At 45.6% G+C, this 23012-nt stretch overlaps 1 protein-coding gene across 4 annotated transcripts in view; it reads left to right on the forward strand.

Annotated features, from left to right (window-relative positions):
* PTBP1 (polypyrimidine tract binding protein 1) overlaps positions 1–22060 on the forward strand; it is a 28274-nt gene extending 6214 nt beyond the window's left edge. For 2 of the 4 annotated variants that reach the window (XM_086862572.1, XM_086862573.1), the window contains 13 exons: positions 7386–7464; positions 7962–8134; positions 9051–9197; positions 10086–10256; positions 11579–11689; positions 11984–12158; positions 13404–13478; positions 14738–14883; positions 17406–17439; positions 17980–18072; positions 18384–18600; positions 18828–18905; positions 19239–22060. In XM_086862572.1, coding sequence (XP_086718698.1) covers positions 7386–7464; positions 7962–8134; positions 9051–9197; positions 10086–10256; positions 11579–11689; positions 11984–12158; positions 13404–13478; positions 14738–14883; positions 17406–17439; positions 17980–18072; positions 18384–18600; positions 18828–18905; positions 19239–19371 — 1632 coding nt within the window. In that variant the 3' untranslated portion in view covers positions 19372–22060. Of the gene's footprint in view, positions 1–7385; positions 7465–7961; positions 8135–9050; positions 9198–10085; positions 10257–11578; positions 11690–11983; positions 12198–13403; positions 13479–14737; positions 14884–17405; positions 17440–17979; positions 18073–18383; positions 18601–18827; positions 18906–19238 lie in introns of all 4 variants that reach the window. The other 2 variants (XM_086862571.1, XM_086862574.1) reach the window with 1 other exon arrangement.
* Positions 22061–23012: the final 952 nt, after the last annotated feature.

Genomic DNA, 23012 nt, shown 5'->3' on the forward strand with positions numbered 1-23012 from the left:
CAGCAAACTCCCAGTGGCCTCTTGGTGTCTTCATGCCGGGCTTAACTTGGAAGTTGAGGACTTTATCAAAGTCAGGTTTTTCAGTTTGCTCAACATTATTGCTTTAAAGGGCAGGCTGCTGGTGTATTTTTTTATTTTCTCACATCCTTAATTTACGTATCAAGAGTATTTACACCCACATTTTAATTTTTCTGAGGTCTTAATTAAATTTAGTTTCTTTAACTTAAAAAGCCCCCAGGTGTTCCAGTGGCTTGCTCTTGTAAGCACTTACTGCCCAATGGTCTTGTTTTTAATCAGGTGTAATTGTAGTAGCCATTCCAGACTCCTCAGTTTAAAGTGTGTGGATTTGTTTAGGAAGCTCATTGCCATTCTGCTGTTGGGGGTTCCTGATGCACAGCCTTCTGGAATGTCTTGCAGATCAGAAACATATGATCTAAGACTTACTTCTTTCAATAATTTCACTGCTGTCTGAAAAGGAAGGATGTATGGCCCTAAGATGGAGGCATGGTGTTTGAGCTCTGAGGTGCTCTTTGACCCTGCAGTTTCCCCTTGCAAATAGTCTGATCAAGGTCTTACTCTGTTGTGTCTCCTTGCCCTTTGTTTAATTTCCCTTCATATCACTGTTCCTTCACACTCTGAGCAGGACTAGAGAGAGGATGAGCTCTGACACATCACTGTTCTTTAAGTGAAATTGCATTTTGGTGATTGGAAAACTCTCAAAATAGTTTAGGTGCTGAATAATCCCATAGTTTCTTGGCTAAGTCAAGCTCTGCTTGAAAGATTTCTCTTCCAGAAACCAAAAGCACAGTTGTGTGGCATTTGAGAAGTTAATTTTTAAAACAGGCTTTGCTGGAGTGTGATACAGGCTGACTGCATAGAAGTGATTTGTGGTGAATCCAGGACCTTTGCCATGGGAACAGTAATTATGGCTTCAGGCAGTGGGCCAAGAATGTTGTGAGGAAATTCCAGTCCCCTCCTATGGCTTTAGTTAGAGGCTGCAACAAGCTGGCTCTTGTGGCCTCCCCATCAGGCCTGAGCACACATGGGAACCACATGTTGGTGGCAGGGGACAGGGATGGCAGTGGCTGTTGGGTGGCATCAGGTCACCTGGGTGTGCCAAACAACTCCATCTCTCCTGAGAGTGCTGCATGCTGCTTTATGCACCTGGGTCTTCAAGTCATATATCTGTTAATAAAATTATTTTAGAAAATACTGGATTTAAACCTCAGGCCTGCTTTGACTTCAACCTGTGATGATTAAAAAAAAAAAGAGAATATTTAATACATATGAACTCACTCAACTGCACATTTTTAAGCTGTAGGGATGGACTCTGGTCTCCGACATCTGCTTCAGTTACAGACTGGAAAATGCAGGTGTACCAGTACCACATTTGTTATCCTCTCACACCAGCAAGATTATGAACTGTTATTTAATTACACATTCCCCATGGCTCTGGTACAACTCTTTTAAGCTTCCTGTGAACACATTGAATGCTGTGCTCAGCTGGGCCAGTGTTTGAGCCATCCCATTTGTGGTGCTGCCTCTGCACAGCCACAGTTCAGGCGCAGTTTTGCTGCCTGGAGAGTTCTTGCTAAACCCGTGTGTTCCGCTGACCCCCTTACACATGGGGCAGAAATGTCCTTGCGTGAGTTCTGTATGCCTGGCGTGACTCATCCAGCACTGTTTCTCCCTGATAGGATTTCTGTTGAGCTTAGCCAAGGCTTCTCTGCTCCATGGCAATGACTTGAAAACTCAAGGTTGACGAGTAGTTAAGTTTCAGCTTGGGAGCGGTGGATCATAAAGCCTGGGCGTGTGCTGCCCTGTGAGCCAGCATGACTGCATTGCTGCAGCACTTGGAGTTTAGGAATTTTGGGCTATTTAAACTGGCCACACCTTTTATTTGCTCAAAGGGCAGGTTTGTTTCACAGGGTGTCTCCATAGTAGCAAAGACTGAGAAAGAAAGTTAGGAGGGGCTGATGGATGAGTGGGTTGAGGATCTGGCTTTGCTGTGAGGCTGGTGTGTGCTCAAGCTCACAGCTCACTGCCAAAGCACACGGGGTGAGCAGGTGCAGCACTAGAGGGTCTGGCAGCTTTTAGGAACTCCAGGGCCTGTCTGCAGCCTCTAGAAGCGGTGCTGGCACTTGCAGCAGTACTATGGAGGAAACTCCCAGGCTCTGACCATCTCACCCAGCTTCAAAGGGGCTGGGGGTGTGTGTGTGCCCAGTGTGCCATTGGGGATCCCAGTGGGGAGCTTGCCATTGGCTGCTTTGTAGGGATATCAGCCTCAATCTTGTCCAGGCAAGAGGGAGGCTGTGACAGTTTTAAAAGCCTGAAGTGGCAGGTGACTTGTGTTGGCTGAGCAGAGCATGGGTTGAAAATAAATGTCCCCTGTGCCTGCTGGATAGGCTGATTCCTCTGCCACAGATCCGCTGTGTCCATGAAATATACTGGCTGCTGGGGTGGACCTAATTTGATAATTGCTATATGTGTTCTTGTGTTTGAATTGGTACATCATCCATGAGCAATCTGGTGAACTATATTGATCCCAACTGCTTTGGTTCTTATCAAATCATGAATTGTGTGTCCAGTGCGTGAGTGACACCGAAGTGGGGGCAGTGTCACACTGTGGAATCTTAAAGTTGCTTTGTGTTGGCCTTAACTTCCTAGCTTCCTGGAGAAGGAAAATCCTGTTGGGGATGCAGGTGTGTGTGTTCTTCAGAAGTGTTTCACAAAAAAAGTTGACTCATAGTTTGTTTGTGACCCAAATCGGAATGTTTTTCACACTGCTTTAAGTGACTAAAGAGTGCTGGAGGCAGAAGAGGGGAATAAAGGAGAAACATAAGTGAGCTATGCTGGACATGAGTCTTTGGTTGAAGGCGAGGAAAACTGGCATCCTTCCTAGTAGTTTATATTTAGTTCCATTCTTGAATCTAGAATATCTCAGCAAAAAATGCTGGAATGTAACATGAGTGTGATGATGATGTCATCAGACTGGATTTCTCTTAATAGTTTCTTCACAGAGATTTGAGCTGTGAACTGAAGGATCAGAGCATTCCTTCGTCCCTTTGGGACTGACCTTGGACAGGCCCCGATGAGCCACTTGGTCCTCCTGTGCTCTGCGGCATTTTCTTGCCTCTTTGATCAGAGCGGAGGGGTTTTGTGAGCTCAGTGGTCTGAGTCATTATTTTGAAAATAATTACAGTGGTCTTCATTGGCTCTACAGTATTTTTCCAAATGTAGGGAAAGTGAAGAACAACGATGCCCATGTGCTCTGGCTTCTTGCAGGACATATTTCCTTTGATTTCTTTTCAGAATGAATTTCCAGATGCTGCTGTTCCCTACTTTGCTTTCTGTAAATCCCTGTTAGCTGATGGTCTGCTTGCCTCCAAAATCCACCTTTTCCCTCTCAAAGTACTGCTATCCCAAGTCTGTCAGAGCAGTGTAAGGTGCTCCATATCCAGAGACAATCCTGTTGTTCTGTAGGGTTTCCTCAGTGAGACATGGAGAGAAACAGCTTTTTGTAGATCTTGAGCTTGACCAACCTGTGTCTTCTGGCCTTTTTGGTCATTGTCCCCTTCCTTCCCACATGCTCTTTTTGCCTTTGTTTTAATTTTGCTTTGTGCCTGAAAGTTGATTAATATCATGTGTTTGACTTGAAATGAATATTTTTATGGTGGTTTAGTCTGTGTTTGTTTCTAGCCTTTTGCACAGGCAGGATGCAGTTGACTTACTGTAATCCATTTAAAGTAAGTGCTGGATCTTAAGTAGATAAAGGATTATATAGGGCAGCTGGGAATTTCTGTAGCACTTCTAGGTGTGCTGATAGAAGCTGAGACAATCTCTGGCCTCATTCCAAAGTATTGTAAGCCAGGTAAAATCCTGCTGGCAGTGAGGCAGTATGTAGTGTATGTGAATGAGCTGTTGCTTTTTAAGCTCTAAAAGCCTGGACAGACTAAAAATTCTTAATCTTTACTTGTTAAAACTTTAAAGCAAGGCAAGGCTTAGAGTTTGGGGCGTGGTCAAAAATACAACTGGGGGAGATATGAATTGTTAAGCTGTACCTTGCAGCATCCTGCCTCTCCCTGAGTCTGAAAAGAGAATGAGGGAATTGTTGGCAGCAGGGCTGCCTGGAGAACGGTGTGTGGTGAAATTAGTGCAGCTTGGGCAAGGGACCTTCTGTAGCCAGGAGCATCAGGCCAGAAGAGGCTGCTGGCATGGAAACCCATCCCAGTGGGGTTTCCCTAGTGCCATTGTGCTGCTAACTGGGGATTTGGGTGGTGGAAACAGCCCTACCCTGCTCTAGGTAGAATCTGTGTAACTCCAGAAGTGGCAGTTGTTTTCAGCCAACAGAGGAAGAGGAGATTTGCTAGCTGAAATGAGGAATTTGATGTGCTGCAAGCGCACTGTGGCTTCTGTTAATCTCGTCGTAAAAATACCAGCTGTGAAAGAATGGCTGAGCAGAAATGTCAGTGTAATTAATGCCTCTGTGAGCAGGGATAGGAACTGGGGGTTGGAGAACTGTGTCTTGAAATGTAGCTGGGTGGATATGGGTGAGCACCAAGCACCCCCACAGCCCTTGCCTCGGTTTGTTCCATTTTAAACCTAAATTAAATGATATAAACTTCAGAATCAGTAACTTTTCTACTGTCTTTCCCAGTATAATTCAAAATACCCAGTGGGTGCATTGTTGGTGGGAAATTCTCCTAAACCTGTTTAACCAACCAGTCTTGCTTTGGTTCCTCTGCCTCTACTGAATTGGGTACTTGGTATGAAACATTTGAATTTATACCATGGTTTTAAAGAAACTCTTTAGTGTTTCTAACATATACAGAAAGGAATGTGGAGAGAGACTGATGATCCCTGCAGTGTAACGGCAGAGAGCTGATGGAGGCTTCTGAGTGCTCATTACTGTGGGCATGGTCATAGAGAACTGAGTTTCAGTTTGCCTAGTTCCAAAAAAGCAACTATTTCCTGCAGTTATCCGATATCAGCTCCAACAGGAACAGAGGAAGAACAGCCATCAATGAAAAATCATGGTTCATGCAGCCTCCTTGTGCTGGGGACTGGCCTGTGCAGCATGGGCATGGCAGCATGGAGTGACCACTGAGGCTCCTTGGGGCACTGGGTCTGCTCCTCTTGCACTTCAGCAGCTGCTCCTGCACTGGGTGATGTGGGGGATGACTTTGCTGTGACTGCACAGCCCTACATGTACTGTCTGTAAACTTCCTTTTATTCTTATTTCCAAAGACTTTGGAATAACTGCCCTTTTCCAACCATGGCAGTGTTCCCTCCTCGTTTGCATGTACTTCCAGCTGGGAAGCTTACAAATTGACTGCTGCTGCTTTTGATGTTGAACAATCATCCCCCCCTGCCTCCCGGCTCTGGTCGCAGTGGGCAGCACAGGCTGTCTCCAAGATAAGAGGGGAGTGGATTGGAAATTGCTCTCCTTAAAGAGACATGGACATGTGGAGCCTGGCTGCTGTGACATCCTCTTCATCCCTGCTTGTGAGGAAGTTTTCAAATATGCAAGAAAATGTTTACTTTAAACAAGCCATTAGGAAAGCTAAATTCTTTCCATAATGGTACAAATGATTTTTTTTTCCAATTTATAGTTTCCTAGTGTTGCCTCCATGAGAGCCAAATATGTGGCTCATTCTCACAATGTTTCCATGATGGATTGCAGGAGCTGCCGACTGTGTTTGCACAGACACGCCAGTTTGTACTGGAACAGCTGACATCCTGGATGTGCAGAATTTTACAAGTTAATATTTAAGAAGATGTTTTAAAACATTCAAGTCCCATTAAGGCCTAATGCAAAGGCTTTCATGAAGCCAGAAACACCTGATTACGTGGGTAGGGCTGTGCTTTGGTGAGTGGTTCTTGTCAGTAGCTGTCTGGTGTATCCCAGGCCGTGGCATGGAAAGCTGTACCTGGAGTGGCAGCAGCAGTGCACAAGAGTGTTCTAACAGCAAACTGGAGGATTTTTTCTAGCCTTGGAATTACGCCTTAATTTGAGTCATCAAAGGATGGGATCACAGTCTAATAGCCTCCCAGCCCAGCTTGCCTCTTGCTGCACTCAGGAATCGAAGTGCTAATTAGAACAGCTGTTAAAAGGCCCAATCCTAATGACTGTACCATGTGAGGAGGAGGAGGCCGAGGCCAGAGCCTTGGTGGGAGCTGGTCAGCGCTTGCAGGTGACCAGCAGCAGCTCATGAACCGCGGTTTGGAACCTAGCCTAATTCGCATCTTCGGGACATCAAAGTCCTTGAAGCCTCTTTGAAGAGCTGGCAGTGAGTAGTCAAACGAGAAATTCAAGATTTGAGGGGGAAAGAAAAAAAACCCAAACCGTGTGTCTGTAGCTGGGTGTTCTGGGGCTCTTGGTGACCTACTTTCCCAGCCTGTCTGCTGGGGGAGTGCACAGAGCTTTTGTTGTTGCACAGCTCCTGTTTCTGCAGGTGCCACCAGATACAGGGCGTGTGGAAGATAAGGGTTTCTGGTGCCATGGTGTGGAGAGGGGTACGTTTCCATTGAGGTGGGTGGCAGCTGCCAAGGCAGGGATGAGCTCTGAGCCTTTTTCTATTGATGAAAGCCTTTTAGTGTTGTGCCTCTGTGGAAGAGTGTAAAAAACAATGAGAAAGTGCTCTTGTGTGTTAGATCCATGGTATCATGTTTGCTCAGGGTTTACAATGGAATTTGAAGTCTTCTATGTAATTTACTTGAAATTAAGCCATGCTGATTGTAAGATGTGTATGCAAGTATAGATTGTGCTAAGAAGTCATTCATAGGCATGTTTGCTTTTGTATTAGTACTGTTTTCTGTACCTGCTTGGGTTAGATCAGTCCTGGTCAGTTGAGGTGATTTAGGTGACTTTACAGAGAACGTTGTGTCAGAAAATACCTTCTACCAGATCAGGGTGCTCCAAGCCCTGTCCAATCTGGGCATGAACACTTCCAGGAATGGGGCCAAAATGCACAGCTTTGATTCATAACTGCCAAGTCATTCCCAAACAGTTTTGGCAGCTTCAGAGTGAAAATTCTGTGGGATGGGAGTGTAGTCAGAAACCTGTTCTGCCACGTATGACAGGAGAAGGTGCCTGTTGGTGCACAGCGCTGTGTGTAGTGGCTTCACACAACTCAGCAGCACTCCAGCCCTGAGATCCCTAATGCTGAGCTGAAAAGAGATACTGGATAGTGCTGCTCCATTACCAAACTGGATCTGACTGATGTTTAATTCATGGAGGTGAGCTTCACTGCCCACTGTCAGTATGTTTTCACTTACACTTGTATTCAACTCCTCTCCAGCTTTCTCAGTTGTTCTGCTTTAGGAGTGCCTGGATAGAATTGAGTAAAATGCTGTCCATTTACCTGTCATCTATTCTCTTCCAGCGGGCAGCTGAGGAGCTTTTCTCTCCTTGTGTTACTACTAACGGACCCTTTATCATGAGCAGCAATTCTCCTTCTGCAGGTAATATTGCATGGGAACAAGCACAGGAATTTATAAGTACTGTGAGGAGGCCTCGATTTTCCTTCTTAGTCATAATTTTAAAATCTCTTCATTTTTAGTACTTATTAGGCCTTTTGTGGGATGGTGCTTAATAATAATAATAATAAAAATCTGCCAACAACACTAAGCCAGGTGGAAAGGAATAAAGCACCAGGTTAGTGGCTCAAACCTGCACTAAAAGTATGGGTGGGTAGGTGTGTGCTTTACACAAACTCGGAAATGGCCACTGGAGAATTTATTCCATTGCAGTGGCATTTGGCTGTGTCACTCCCATTGTGTAATTTGAGGGAAAAAAGAGTAAAACCGTGTGTCTTCAGACTCAAGTTAACTTAGACTATGGAATTTCTCTGTAATAGTGCAGTAACTGGCTGGGGAGCAGAGTGTGTGTGTCAGCAGTGGGAAGTGTGTGCTTCTTCTTCCAGACCCTTTTCATCAGCAGTAACTCTTGTTTCTTGCAGCTAATGGAAACGACAGCAAAAAGTTCAAAGGTGATAACAGAAGCGCCGGGATCCCATCCCGAGTAATCCACGTCCGCAAGCTCCCCAGTGACGTCACGGAGGCAGAGGTTATTTCTTTGGGCTTACCCTTTGGCAAGGTCACCAATCTTCTGATGTTGAAAGGAAAAAACCAGGTATTGTCTCTGAAAATGTGAATTGTGTCAAAGGCTCGATAAGTTTATCATCAGGAAGCCAGATCCAAGTTGTTTAAACAATTTCTGTGTATTACGAGTCAATAACTTCTACATACTCTTATTTTACTTTTCTGTGATTATCCCATGAGCTGCAGAAAATACCATTTTCAGGCTGCAGAAGGAGCTCAGTCCATAATTGCAGGTTGTCACTTATAATTAGCGTTAGGCCTGGCTTGGAAATTGCAGGCCAGGGATTATTTGAACAGCAGTGCCATGAGTTGGCCTTTTTCACTCAGGCTTGCTTGACAGCTGAGTTACCACTGTGTATTGTGGCATATTGAGGACACCTTTACAGATCTAGTAAATGAGCTGGGTACGACTGAAATACTCTTGGGTAATTCAGGAGGTGTGCACCAATTTGGTAACTAAAATTATCTTGCAAATTAAGGAGTAAAAAAGCAAGCCAACTTTAATCATTGGTTAAAAATAATGTCTTTAATCTTAATTATGAAAAGGTGCCTCTGATATATTGCATGGTGTGATTATATGCAAGTGCTTACTGCAGTAACTTGCTACAATCCCTTATGTTTCTCCTCTGAGGGAGAGAAGCCCCTAAGGGTGTGGAGCAGCGTGGGGGCTTCTTGCCCTGGAGAGAAGTGAAGAGTCTGGATTGTTGCTCTGTTTTTGTGTTCTTGCAGACACACAGATCAAAGTACACATAGCATGGAGATCTTAGGGTGAGACTGAAGCATTGCTTTAAATCAGTCTGGAGAGGGAAGATCCTGATTTGTTCTACTTATAGTTGGATTTTAAACAGTTCTGTGTACAAAAACACATGTGAAAACCCAATTTGGCGTTTGGGGTGACCTGGTGCTGTCCTGGTGTGACTGTGTCCGTGTTGGGTTTCACTTCCCAGGCTTTCATAGAGATGAACACGGAGGAGACAGCCAACACCATGGTGAACTACTACACCACAGTCACTCCGGTGCTCCGGAGCCAGCCCATCTATATCCAGTTCTCCAACCACAAGGAGCTGAAGACAGACAACTCTCCAAACCAAGCAGTCAGTTTGTTCTCTGCATTGTCATCCCAGGGAGGGGGGACACGCAGCCAGGTCTCTGCTGCTTGCTTGAGATCCGTGGACTTGAGTAACATCTGGTGCTTTAGGATGTTTGTTCCTAATGCTTAAAAAATTTCTATCAAGTGCAGCCCTGATGGGGCAGAACTCACCTGTGGTAGAGCACAGCCTGGTGCTGGTAGGTGCAGTTTTAAGGTGGCAGCACCTGAACCCAACAGGTCTCAAGCATCTTTGCACCACTCGTTCTGTAGAGGAGAAAAAGTTCCTAGTTTTAGCTCAGCCCTTTTTGGCAACCTTTTAGGACAGGAACACTGGAAAGAAGTTCAAGTGTTGTGGCTCTTTGTCAGGGGTGGCTGCCAGTACATCCCCTTTGTCTGCTCTCACTTTTTGAGGTGATTCTGATCAGGATCAGAGCCTCCCATGCTTTGCAGATGAGATGCTGCTGTTGGGTGCCTCTCACAGCTGGAGCACGAGTGTTCTGTTTGTTAGGGGGCTCTGCAGAGCCCCCAGGCACTTCTCACTTCTGGATCCCTGTGCAATTATGCATCAATCCTCCAGTCCTGTCAGCTTGTCTAGGATTCTGGAGATGGATTCAGAACAATGGGATAATTTTGCTGCATCAGTTTATGCCAAGCAAGGCTTTTCTATAGCATAGGTACTCCATGGGTGATTTAGTTTGTATTTTTGCCTTGCCCTTATTGGTTTGGATGGTCTTTATTGGTCCTGTCTCAAACATTTCTCAGACCTTGGATCAGCACATGCTGTTCTGCTCACTGCTGAGTCCAGCGGGCTGTTTGCAGAGAGGGAACTCAAGGAGAACTGTGTTTTTTGGAAGCAGAAGTGTGGGTCTAACAGCTTTTTTTGTTCCTGCAGCGTGCCCAAGCAGCTCTGCAAGCCGTGACCCAGGTGCAGGCTGGGGCCGTGGCGCTGGCCGCCACAGCCGCGGCTGTTGATGCAGGGATGGCGATGGCTGGCCAGAGCCCTGTCCTGAGAATCATTGTGGAGAATCTCTTCTACCCTGTCACTCTAGATGTTCTGCACCAGGTAAAACACATCATTGCAATTGCTTGAAGATTGTCCTGCTGTTGTTGCAAAGTCTGTGGTTGGTGTTTGTACAATGCAAGTTCTGAATAAAACTGTCAAACTTCTTTGGAGACCATACACCTGCAGGAGATGCTGCTAGTTTTGGTTCCCTACTCTTGCATGTTTTTAATTTCCAGAGATTTGAGTCCTGGTCCACTTTATTGGGTTGATTATTCAGGTTATCTTTAGGTTTTAGCAAAAGTAGCTGCTCCTCAGCCTTGTGTTGGGGCCTGGAAAATAAATACAGTGTCCAGGAGCTATTTAGGAAGTGGCCATTTTGGAAAGTTCCTTCTGTATGCTGTGATTGCTTATTGTTATCTTCATGTTTAAAATGCAAGCTTGACTGCATTTAAGAATTCCTGAAATTCCTGGAAGAGGTCGAGTTCATGAAGGTGTTTGTGAATATTCCTGTTTTGTTGCTGTGGAATCTCAGGCTCCTCAGGGCTGAGCCCCTATGGGATACCTCCTCAAAGGGGAGTTTCCCTTATCTCAGTTCTCTTTCAGGCAAGATTCTCCAAAGGCTCATTTACTTCTTGTTTTTCATGTTTATTAATATATATTATCAGAAGACTTGGCAGGTCTTCCCCAGACTTTCTGCACAAGTTCAACCCACCACAGCTTTGGCTCAAGTTGACTTGAAAAGCACAAAATGGCCCCAAACTGCACAGCCTTTTGATCTTTATACTTATTCTTACCCAATTAACAATGGACACATAAATTATTTTTCTTAGTGACCCAATGACCCAACACCTGTATGCTGCATTGCAGCATTCTCTATCCAGTCACCTATTACTGCCCAAAAACCTCTAGAAGAAGAAGATGAAGAAGGAAAAGAGACAACACCTAAACCCTCCATCTTGTCTTCTGTTCTCTAAACTAGCTTATACTCTTTTTCACCCAGTGACTTAAGAAAACTCTCTAATCTACACACACTTTTAGTTTTTCTATTTAACTTTAACAATTGTTTTCGTGGTGTTATATGGAATTCAATGTTTTCTTGGATATCAGAGACAAGGACACACTCTGTGCCTCAGACTCTAACACTGTTTAATAACCCAGAATAAACAAACTGCTAGGGAGCAGTTCAGTCACTCTGGTGTGTTCTATGGACTGCCATGATGCCAGTCAAGCAATGCTCACAGTGTTGTTTAAAACTTTCAGTGCTGCAGTTGAAAACCTGGCAGGCTGAAGGGATGACTTTTATTTCTGCTTGTAATAAGAGATCAGTATGAAATCATCTTATTGGAAATGTGATAACAAGATACACAAATATTATCTTGCAGATCTTTTCCAAATTTGGTACAGTCTTGAAAATCATCACATTCACGAAGAACCACCAGTTTCAGGCCTTGTTGCAATATGCTGACCCCATGAGTTCTCAGCATGCCAAGCTGGTGAGTGCTGCATACCTGGGTTACTCTCACTTGGGTTTGCCTTGTTTAATCCAAGCTCAGGGTGGGCATCAGGATGATGACACCAGCATGCCCCAAGGACAGAGCAGGAATGGGAGGGAGTTGCCCCCATATGTGGCTTAGAGGCTGCCAGAGGGGCTGAATGAAGCAGACCTGTCTCCACATGAGATACCTGCTCTCAGGTGGAGCTATGAGATGGCCTAACACCAGAGAGAGCAATTACTGTGAGCTTGATCTGAATGCATGTGGGTGAGGACTGGTTTTGTTTCTTCACAGTCTCTGGATGGACAGAACATCTACAATGCCTGCTGCACGCTGCGCATCGACTTCTCCAAGCTCACAAGTCTCAATGTAAAGTACAACAATGACAAGAGCAGAGACTACACCCGCCCAGATCTGCCCTCTGGGGACAGCCAGCCCACCCTGGACCAGACCATGGCAGCTGCTTTTGGTGAGCGTTCAGGAAGTGGGAGCAGGACAAAGCCAACTGGTGTGTGTGTGTGTGTCTTTGGGAAACACCCTCACCCCCCTGCTTCTTTTCATTCTGCACTGTGCTCTGAGCAGTTCTTGTTAGGCCTTGTCCTTGCAAATACCACCTGGGCTCAGCTCTTTCTGAGGGATATTTTTCCAAAGATATCTTATCTTGCACTGATTGTTTCCTTCTGCGTGCACACCCTTTGCTTATATGCTACAGCACATCTGGAACTTAGGTCAAGTTATAGTTATAATTTAGACCAAATGCTGTTAAGTGTTACTTCTCTGTTAAATTGTTATGGTTAAGCTCTAAATTTAGGTATAAGTCAAGTTAAAGTACTGTTAAGTCTAAGTATTGTTAAGCTTTAGGCTGCATTCCTTTTCATCTTTGTTTACACTGTTTTTCCACGCACACCTTGGTAGACTTCCTTTCTGTTTTGATTGCCCCTATTTTGTTTGGTTCAGTTATTGCTTGCTTTCCCTTGTGCTTTAGTTGTCCTTTGTAACTAGAGAGAATCTTGCCAATGAATCTTGCCAATTGTGCTTTATAGTTTAACATTAAATATAACTTTTGCTTATACCACTGTTGGTGGGTTTTTTGGGTGATCTCAAGCACAGTCAGGACAGTGTGTCAGGAGAAGGGGAGGGGATGCCATCCTGGTGTATTTGGTCAAAATTTTGGAATAGAGTGTAACTAAGGCAGAACATTTGGGGATCATTGAGGATCAGATTAGTGACAAATCCCATGTCAGTCCCAGTAGACGGTGCCTCTGGTGCCGCCTGGTGTTTGCCCAGGAATTGTTTTGGTCATTTCTGGAAGTCCATTGTTACATGAGAGGCGTTTTTGAATTGCTGGTTGTGTTTTAGGATTTAGCTTTCAACTAAATGCTTCTGTTGAAATACTGATCAAGGTATTTTGGCTAAGTTTAGGAAGGTTTATGTTAGATATTAGGAAGAAGTTCTTCACCCAGAGGGTGGCTGGGCCCTGAACAGGCTTCCCAGGGCAGTGGTCACAACACCAAGCCTGACAGGGTTGGAGAAGCATTTGGACAACACTCTGAGGCACATGGTGGGATTGTTGGGTCTGTCCTTTGTAGGGCCAGGAGCTGGACTTGATAATCCTTGTTGGGTCTTTTCCAGCTCAGAATATTATGTAGCTGTGTGAAATTTAGAGTTTTCCTGCTGTTGGGCATTTTTTTTATAACATGTGTGTTTTTCCCAGGTGCCCCGGGAATAATCTCTCCTCCATATGCTGGAGCTGGCTTTCCTCCTACTTTTGCCATTCCTCAGGCTACAGGTACTGTATTTCATAAACTGAAATTTTATGTAGGTTTTCTGTTGCTGAAGCATCTTAATGTTTTAAAGCAAAGTAGTGATATTTTTGTTTAGATTAGCCATGTAAATTTTAAATGCTGGCATTTGGACATAGAGGGGACTGGTGATCCAGTATATCATCTCAGCTAGGAATGCTGTGTGCAGCTGCAGCAATGTCCTGGTGGTGGGAGGAAGATACATAAAGCAGGATGGGAGAGACAGTAAAGGCAGTCTTTGAAATAATATGGGGAGATGGTGAGGAAATATAAGTCCTTGTACTTGGAATTTCATGTCCTTACAGAGGATTTCTGTTTGACAGCTGTAAATGTGGTCAGAAGCAAAGAATCTGTCAATTTTTTTTCTTAAATATTTTGAGAAAGCTGGTATTTAATCATGATACAGATTCCACGTGCTGGGGCAGTTGCACTTGGAAGCTCACAGCTCATGCTGTAGGTAACAGATCATTGCTGCTTCCAGAAGTAGCCAAGAGTCTGAAAACAGGAGGTGCTGAACATGCTTGCAGGAGTGCCAGCCTAAACAAGCCTTGCTGGGGTTCTCGGCATTCCAAGCCACGTTGATGTTCTGGGAACATGATGGAATTTCCTTGCTTATGACAAACAAGCACAGAGTGGGCTGTTGAGGCGTTACTGTTTTGGTAACATCCAGCCCTGCTGAGGAAACAAGCCAGGGCTGCTTTGAGGAGTAATCCATGGAATTGCCCACTAGCAGTTTTTTCTTGAGCTCTAAAGCTCTTGCCCTTGAAGGGCCAGTACAGGAGGTGCCAGCTGGTCCTGGGAGCTGTCTGGGAATGCCTGTAAATCCAGCTGCAGTGGTTCCCACTCAGGAGAGCTGGGTGGCACAGGGTACCTGGTGGTTGCATGTGTGGTGACAGCACATTGTGCATGCCCTGGTTGGACGGACCCTCCCCACACCCCGTGTGTGTCACCTGCCCTGCACAGCAAAGCTGAGGCTTTGTGCTCATCCGCTGCTTGCAAAGCATGCACGACAGTGCTGAGGCACCTGCTCAGCACCAGGCACTGCAAGAGCAAATCCTGTTAGAAACCAGAACATTTCCTGCAGCACCAGAAGCGGAGGCTCCTGTTGCCCTTGGGATTACATGGGCACTGTTGGGAATGACGACTTGCATGGTTCAGAGGGTGTGCTCTTCTCCCTTCTGGTGCAGCAAATACACTAGAGTACATGCTGTTAATTCTTTACTGGTTAATATTCTTTAATTTCCAGGCCTGACAGTTCCAAGTGTTCCTGGAGCACTAGCTCCTTTGGCTATTCCAGCAGCAGCTGCGGCGGCTGCAGCAGGACGGATTGCCATTCCCGGCCTGTCTGGGACAGGGCACTCCGTGCTGCTGGTTAGCAATCTGATCCCAGAGGTTAGTGCAGTCCTAACTTTACTTTTTTTTCTCCTTCCTGTTATCTCTGCTTTCACTTTCTGAACACAGATTGGGCTGAAATTCATTGAAAGTGAAATCCTGCTGTATCCAAAGGAAGCGGCACCGCTAGAGCAGCTGCTGCTGTGCTCTGACAGCCTCAGGTGCAGGGCAGAGCAGTACTCTAGTTGCTGAAGGGAAATGGGGAAGTCCATCTCAGATTGAAATTGCTCTTCCTTGGTTCAAAGCCAAGGATGCTGCCTGCCTGCTCTTGTCCCTCAGAGACTACAATGCCTGTCCCTTCCTCCCTCTTCTGTGTGGAGTCTCCCCACCATTCCCATGGAATAGTGTCATTTGGGTCACAGAATAGTCATGTCCATTCCTTTTCCTTGGCATGTTGTAGTTTTTAATACATTAATTCAGAACTACAGAGAGGCTTCATGCTGACCTTTGCTCTTTCTGTGTAGTGTCTGGATCCCTACTAGCTTGACCTTGTACCTGTGCAGTATTTCCTCTGCCATGTGCTTGCACATTTCCCCCCTTCCAGGATTCCTGGAAGTTTTTCCTTAGCTAAACCCCTTAACAGCTCACAGTTTACATTTTCAATTCTACTTAACTGAGTGAGTTGAATTATTTGAGTTTCTCTAAAAATAAAGCAAGTAATATTTGAACAAAAACCTTGTTTAATAAAATACAGCACCATAAGGGAATTGGATACGGGGGGGCTTGGATTTTCCTTCAGTCAGCCTCTGGATCTGGTTGGATTGAAAGTGTAGAACCTCTGGTGTTCAGCAGAGTGATGAGGCTCTGCTGAGGAGCTGTAACTGGTGGGACTGTGCACACACGTTAATAGCACTTTGCAAAGCTGTAAAACTTACCAGTGATGGCAGAGTCACCACAAAACCTCTTTGGATCAAAGGGGAAGCCTGGATGTGATGAACGATCAAAATGTTTTGCTCTTAATGAGATGAACCAATTGGATCATATTTCAGACTGCTCTTACCTGTCATTGCTGTTCTCTCCAGGGCATGAAATAACAGCAGGGGCTGTGGAACAGTTTTGGGATTTGCTGCTCGTGCTGCCTGGAAACTGCTCTGCCATTCCAGGGTCTCTCATCTCTGGCTTGTTCCACCATAAGTCCTGATAATTGCAGGCATCATTATTCCTGACCAGTGTGATGCTTCCAAGTGTGCTCCCAGGATGCTGTTGGATGCCTGGATGGCAGTGGCAGGGCCAAGGGGCTGTGCTGCACCTCTCAGATTGCTCACGGCTCTGTTTAGGCAGGAGCAAGCAGTTATTTCATGCCCTGTGGTGGTTTTTTTTGAGGAGCTCTTCACTCTCCATCCAGCTTGTCTTTGGGCTAGAGAGACTTTGGGACTTGGACTGAAGCTGTGAACTAACAGACATGAAACTTTTTCCACTGCCTGTATAATCAGTGTTGTAGAAACTTACCTGTGCCACAACCAGTTAGTAAAGAGACAGTATTGCCTGGAGTGACTGCTCTGCCATGGGATTTTCCTGAGTGGGAATCATGGGAGCTGAAATGGCTCCTTTTTTCCCCATGAGAGTGGGAGAACCCATTCACCACCAAATCTCATCTGGTGGTGACCCAGTACTGTGGGTTTCTGCGTGGTGAGGTCAGGCCACAGAGCGGGAAGGGAACAGTCCTCTACAAACAACGTACCAGATCCTTTATCTGAGTGCTTCCAGCAGACCTTGGAGTGGGATTTGTGGCAGTACAGCTGCTCATCCACATGATCTGTTTGTTTAAAGCAGTGGTTGGTATCCAAGGTGGATGTTCCTTGTTTCTTTCCAGCCAAGTGTTATGGCATGGATTGATTCCTGCAGTTCCTGACCCCAAAGCAGCAAATGAAGCTGTTTGTGACTTGGTCCGTGAAGTTTATTAATTGTGAACAGAGAAAATACTTTTAGTCAAATTAATTGAATTGCTCATTGCAGCCTGTGGAAGTCACTCTGGGAGGATACTGTCTCTTACTCCTTTGTATATCTGAAGTAAAAATGCCTTTTCTTTATCATTGTGTTCCACTAGGTAAAACCTATTAACTGTTTCTGTAAGCAAGTTATTGTATGTAGAATTCTATAAATCTGACTGATGGAACACTACATATTCCTTATGTATTTACTGACCTGTGTTTTTTGCTACTTTTTTCTTTTCTCCCCATCCCTGAATTTTTTTTTCTTCCCCCGATCCGGAATTTCTTTGCCAACTGACTGCACGGTACTTCTGCTTCCTGTTGTTGCTTGAAACAAAAAAATAAAAACATTCCCCTTCCAAAAAAAAAAAAATATATATATATATATAAAACAAACCCTGCTCTTCGGAAACCAACCTGCCCTTCAATATTAACCATCTTGAAAACTTCATCATCCATCAACCAATTTCGCCATTTCCTGCGGGGACTCTGCCCTTCCTCGTTGTGGACGATTTGTGCAACCTCGCTCTCCCCTTCGATTCCTTACCTCTTCCCTGTCCCTCCGCTGCCTTGCTCTGCTGTTCTCTAAAGAGAGTTACACCCCAATGCCTCTTTATTCTTTTCGGTATGTTATTATTCACACTTTTTATTACCTTGTTTTTCATTTATTTGAGATTACTTTTTGATACTTCAGAAATGTACAGTTTGCAGTTTGCCTTTTTTTTTTCTTTTTTTTTCTTTTTTTTTCTTTTTTTTTTTTTTTTCTTTTTTTGAATGCTTAATTTTGGTTTTACATTGTTTACTTAGTTTGCTGTTTAATTTAGTTTGCCTTTGGTTTTGGTTCAGTTCTGCATGGGTTATTGCTTTGCATGTCTTTGATAAGAGTTTTAAATTGAGAGAGCATGCGAAATTGTCCAGTCTTCTGGCAGTAAGATTTTGGCTTTTTGCTGAAACCCAGTGTCTTTTCTTTAATGTATTGTTCCATTATTATTCTGCTATATAAGAATTCCCTTAATTAGAGCAGAATATGTAGCCATGGTTGGAATGAGATCAGTTCTGGTTGGGAATGGATGTTTTTGCTGTTGGATTGATTAGCTGATGTTAAGTTGAATTAGACTTTCTGTTTCCTTACCTAAGACTCTTCTTGTTTCCTCCCTCTTTGAAGGAGTCTATGGTGATGTGCAGAGGGTGAAGATTTTATTTAATAAGAAAGATAATGCCCTGGTTCAGATGGCTGATGGAAATCAGGCCCAGCTTGGTAAGCTTTACAGAGTCAGGCTCTGGGCAGTTAGGGACAAAATGAGCAGTTAAAACTTTGATATTGGTACTTTATTCTCTTCCAGCAGAAGACTCAAAGGTATCCATGCCTTTGGGGCCTGGCTGTGGGGCAGCTCTGGGGCTGGGGTGGCTCGTGGGTGTGAGAGGGAAGTAGGCAAAGAACGCAGCGAGGCAGAGGGACCCTGCAGGGTAGGGTGTGTGGTGTCTGCAAGGACAGTGAAATTCTGGCCTTGAGTTCATGTCTGGATAAAACTGAAGTACCCTGCAGTCAGGTCTGTCCTCCTCTTGCAGCCATGAGCCACTTGAATGGGCAGAAGCTCCACGGGAAGCCCATCCGTATCACACTGTCCAAGCACCAGACAGTGCAGCTGCCCCGTGAGAACCAGGAGGACCATGGCCTGACCAAGGACTTTGGGACTTCTCCTCTACATCGTTTCAAGAAACCAGGCTCCAAAAATTTCCAAAACATCTTTCCCCCTTCTGCCACTCTTCATCTGTCCAATATTCCGTACGTATCCGCAGGGAGAGTTCCTGTCTGGCTGAGTATTGAAGTGTTGGAGCCTCTGTGAGGGCAGCTCTGTGTTGCTGTCAGGAGAGTTCACTCAGCTCCCTGTTCCAATTATGTTGCCATGCCAAGAGGATGGGAATTTAGAAAAGTCTCTGATGAGAATTAGTTTTTTGAGATTACCTTGGTCTGTCAACATCTGTTTGACTGGAATTTTTTTTTTGTTTCAGACCTTCAGTAACTGAAGAAGACCTTAAGTTGTTATTTTCAAGCAATGGTGGGATGGTCAAAGGATTCAAATTCTTCCAGTAAGTGTTTTGTGTTATCTCCTCTTACTACTTTGGGCTTTTCATACAGGAGGGGGTGGAAGTACTTGGTTCCAGTCAAAGGCTCAAAGGTGAGCAGAATCCTTACTAACAGTGTTTGACTCTAGAGTAAAGAATTCCTGAGTAGCCTTGGGTTGAGCACTGAGTGAGCAGTAGGGCTGTGTGTGCTTGCTACAGGGACTGACCCTCCTCTAAAGAGTGAGTGTGCTGCAGGTACTTGGGGGGGTCAATTCTCTGATGGATGGGAGAACGTGGATCAAGCTGCAGAAACTCCTGCAATGGAACTGAACATGCCTGAAACTTGTGTTTTGTCAGGAAGGACCGTAAAATGGCTCTGATCCAGATGGGCTCTGTGGAAGAAGCCATTCAGTCCCTCATTGACCTCCACAATCATGACCTGGGGGAGAACCATCACCTGCGTGTGTCCTTCTCCAAGTCCACCATTTAGAGCTTGGGAAGGCCTGAGTAAAAATGGACTTGACTTAAAACCTCTGGGGTTCAGCCTTGACCTTAGAAGGCTGGACACCAGGGTTTCAACTTCCATCATTCCAGAAAAAAAAAAAAAAAAAGCCACTTTAAAAATGCAGCTGAAGTGACCTTAAAAGACCAGAGATTTTATTTTTTTAAAGAGAAATCAGTTTACCGGTTTTTAAAAAAAAAAAAAGAAAATTAATTCCTCTTGCTAACCTTGCGGTGATGGGTAACAATCTTGACTGTTCCAATAAAAATCACAAGTTCAAGTTTACACTGTGGAACCTGCTCTGGGAAATTCCCCTCCCCTCCTGCTCCTCCTCCCCCAAAAAGCAGATCCCAACAAGTTTTATCAGGTTTCACATTGATGCCTTTTTTAATTTCCATACCCATCCATGCCTTGAAAGACCTAAAACCACTGTGTGAATTCACTGTAGCGCCTTGGAGTCAGGATTGTGGTGACCAGGAGCTCCCAACCTGCCCAGCACAACACTCAGTTGCGTTGATCCCACCTTACCTGTGCACCTGCTGTCCTGTGCCTTAAACCTTCTACTTCTTTGGGGAAAACATCTGAGCTGCAGGGAGGGGATGGGCAGAGCTGAGGGGGGGAGCGGCTCTGGCTGACGATCAGCTGGGGGATCTGGCAAAATGAATACAGGAAATTTTGGGCTGTGGCTCGGGGCAGTCGTTCCCCGCTGCCCCGCGTGTGTCTCCATCTCCACGTGTGCCCAGTGCCACTTCCCAGTCTGCTCGTGGGTCATTGCCACCTGCAAACTCAGGTGGGAGTTACCTGAGAGCCTTTGTGGCTGAGCAAAGGTCTGGGTGGGGGAGCATTCCCAAGGCCAAATCACATTCCAGTGTCAGGAGCAAGCCCGCAGGCTCTGCCCTCAGAGCATTGGCGAGGGACAAAAGAGCCGCTGTGGGACACTTGTGAAGATGAATCAGAGTTTGTCAAAATTGTGTGTGTATATACCTAAATGCTTGGCTAGGATTTGGAGAATCCTTGGATACCCCACAATTAGAAAGGTACCTGCAAGAGGTACCTTTGTGCCCCTAATTGGAGATTAACGAGGCTGCTGTAGCTCCGCCATCGTTCTTAGAGCATGTCTTCAGCATTTGAGCTTTTGTTTGAATCCTTGTATTATACTTTGATGCCGTTGCTGTCCTCTGTGCCTAGCAATATTTCCAGTTGACCAAATATTCTAATCTCTTTATATGCAAAAGAAATAGTTTTAAGTACCTTTTATAGAATGATAAGATGGTATAAACGTAATCTAAATTTACTCCTTTGTGGTATTACCCGTGTATACTGTACTTTATTTTCTTTGTTTTGTAATTGAAGCTGTAGGGCAGGAGTAGTTTCCAGGCTGAGGTCGTGGCTGAGGATGAGCAGAGCCAAGGGTGTGAGAGAATGAGCACAAACAGCTCGGGAATGGAAGGAAAAGGACCCAGGCTAAAGATTTTTTTTTTATCTTTTGAACCTATAAGCCCAGATGTTGTTCTAGGAAGGGAATTTATTAAAAGTAGAATGCAGCAGATCAGTTTTTCCCAATGATACAACCGTTTTTATTTTTTTTTTTCTGGCTTACAACTCTTTCCCGGGCCATTCTGCCTTCTATTCCGTGTGATCCGATGTTGCCTTACATTTCCCTCTAACCTGCAACCTGTTCGGATGCAAAATAACAAGAATCTTGTACTTTTTTTCAGGGTTTTTCTGCAAATTGTGGACCAAAGTTTGTTTTTTAATTGTCTTAGTGTTGCAAGTTCTGATTTCCTTGCTTGGTGTGGGAGCTCTTGACTTGCCTAGCACTGAGTGTTTGAAAAAGTCTTAACTTTCTGTAGTTCCTCCCTGGACTCTCAAGGTTATGAGTTATGCTGGAGAAGCGTGTGAGATCCGAGTGAGGATCTCGCTGGAGCTGTGGCGTGCTGGGTACCCCTGAGGAGGGCAAGACAGCATCACCCCAGCTGCTTTTGGGTACCTCTAAATCTGGGTGAGCTGTGCTGGAGCCAGGGATCTGCCCCTGCAAAGCTCCCCGTGGCCCTGCCAGCATCCTGCAGGAGGGCACAGCTGAGGATGGGCATTGTTGGCTCATCCCCTCCCTACTGAAACACCTGCTCCTCCCACAGGACACCCAGCCCAGCAGCACTGGGGTAACTGCTCAGTGCCCCCCATCACCCTCCCCAGTGCTGGGGAGGCTCCCGGGGCCGGGCCCTGGCCGGGACACTCCGGGTGTCCCGTGCAAATTGCAGATGGATTTTGGGGTAACCAGGCGCCCCCAGCACAGCGGGTGCTCCCTTCGGATCCTGTGTTTGCATGTAAAGAATGTGAGTAACTAAGGGTGTACATATTTATAATTTTTTTATACCTGTTGTAAGACATGAGGGGCAGCAAAACCCAGTTTTTTATGGTGACCAGATGTATTGTATATTTTGATAACAGCAATTCCAGGTTCAGTATTGTGGAAGGTGGGTGGGGAGGGGAAGCGTACACACCATCAGAATTCCATTGCCTCTTTCAAAGAATGTTTGTAATGCAAAAAGAAATTAAAACTATTTTATAACAACCTTTGTACCTTTCTGTAGCTCCATTATTTCTGTTGAGATTGTAGAAGCAGTTGGTGCCCAGTCTGTACTTGTGCTTTCAATAAATTCTTCTGTATCCTTCACTCCTGATCTTCCTCCTCTTTATTGTGCCTGTTTTGCTTCTGATTTTTCCTTCTCATGTAATTCCAGCTGCCTCATTTTATTTAACTTTGACTTTTCACACACTCTGGGCTGGCAGTGTGTGTCCCTGTCTCTGGAGCCATGGGATGGGGTCTGGCCCTCCCGTCCCTCGGTGCCAGGCTGGAGCCCCAAGGCCTGAGGCTGTCGGGCCCTCGCTGCTGCCCTGCCTGTGTCACACTCCAGCACTTTGTTACTTCATGTTCCTAAACTTTCCATATGTTCTGGCTAATATCCATGAAAAATAACCCACTTTGAGTCAAACCCTCCTCTCTCTAGTCCTGTGCTGTAGCTGTGGGGCTGGATGTGGCATTCTCCATCCTGTGGGAGGAGGTGCAATTCCCATCTCTCCGTGAGCTGCCTGAGGAGCAGTGCGGTGCTTCTTTAGGGATGTGGTTCTTACCTGGATGCTCAAACCCTTGTCCAAAAGTGTGTGGAGACAATCCCCACCTGGAGCTGCTCTTGTGGCTCTGCTGGCCCCTCTGGGCTGAGCTGCCATTAGGCTCCAGCGCATTCCACAGGCGTTTGCACAACCCTCTGGCTCCAGGGTTACCGAGGGGGTCGTGCCGGAGCCGGGGGCTGCTGAAAGGGACCACTGTTGTTCCTTGAAAGGCTAATGGGATTTGTAACAGCTGCTGCTGCCTGTGCCTGTGAAAGCTGGGCCGAGGGGGATGCTTTGCTGCCTTGCAGAGTGAGCAGGAGCATCGCTCTGGGGTTGGTTCCCTGGGTTCTCTGGGGCCCAGCCCAGGCTTTGCAACCATCGTGGGCATTCCCGTGTCCTTCCCTGGCCCCTCGGACACTGCTCAGCTGCTGGAACGGGAGAAAGATCCGACCGGGGTGGCAGCGGTGGATGGGGGTCCCCATGGGGACAGCGGTGGCTTCGGGGGTTCTTCTGTC

This window comes from Cyanistes caeruleus, chromosome 25 (assembly GCF_971803275.1).
Source record: "Cyanistes caeruleus chromosome 25, bCyaCae1.hap1.1, whole genome shotgun sequence".
NCBI lineage: Eukaryota > Metazoa > Chordata > Aves > Passeriformes > Paridae > Cyanistes > Cyanistes caeruleus.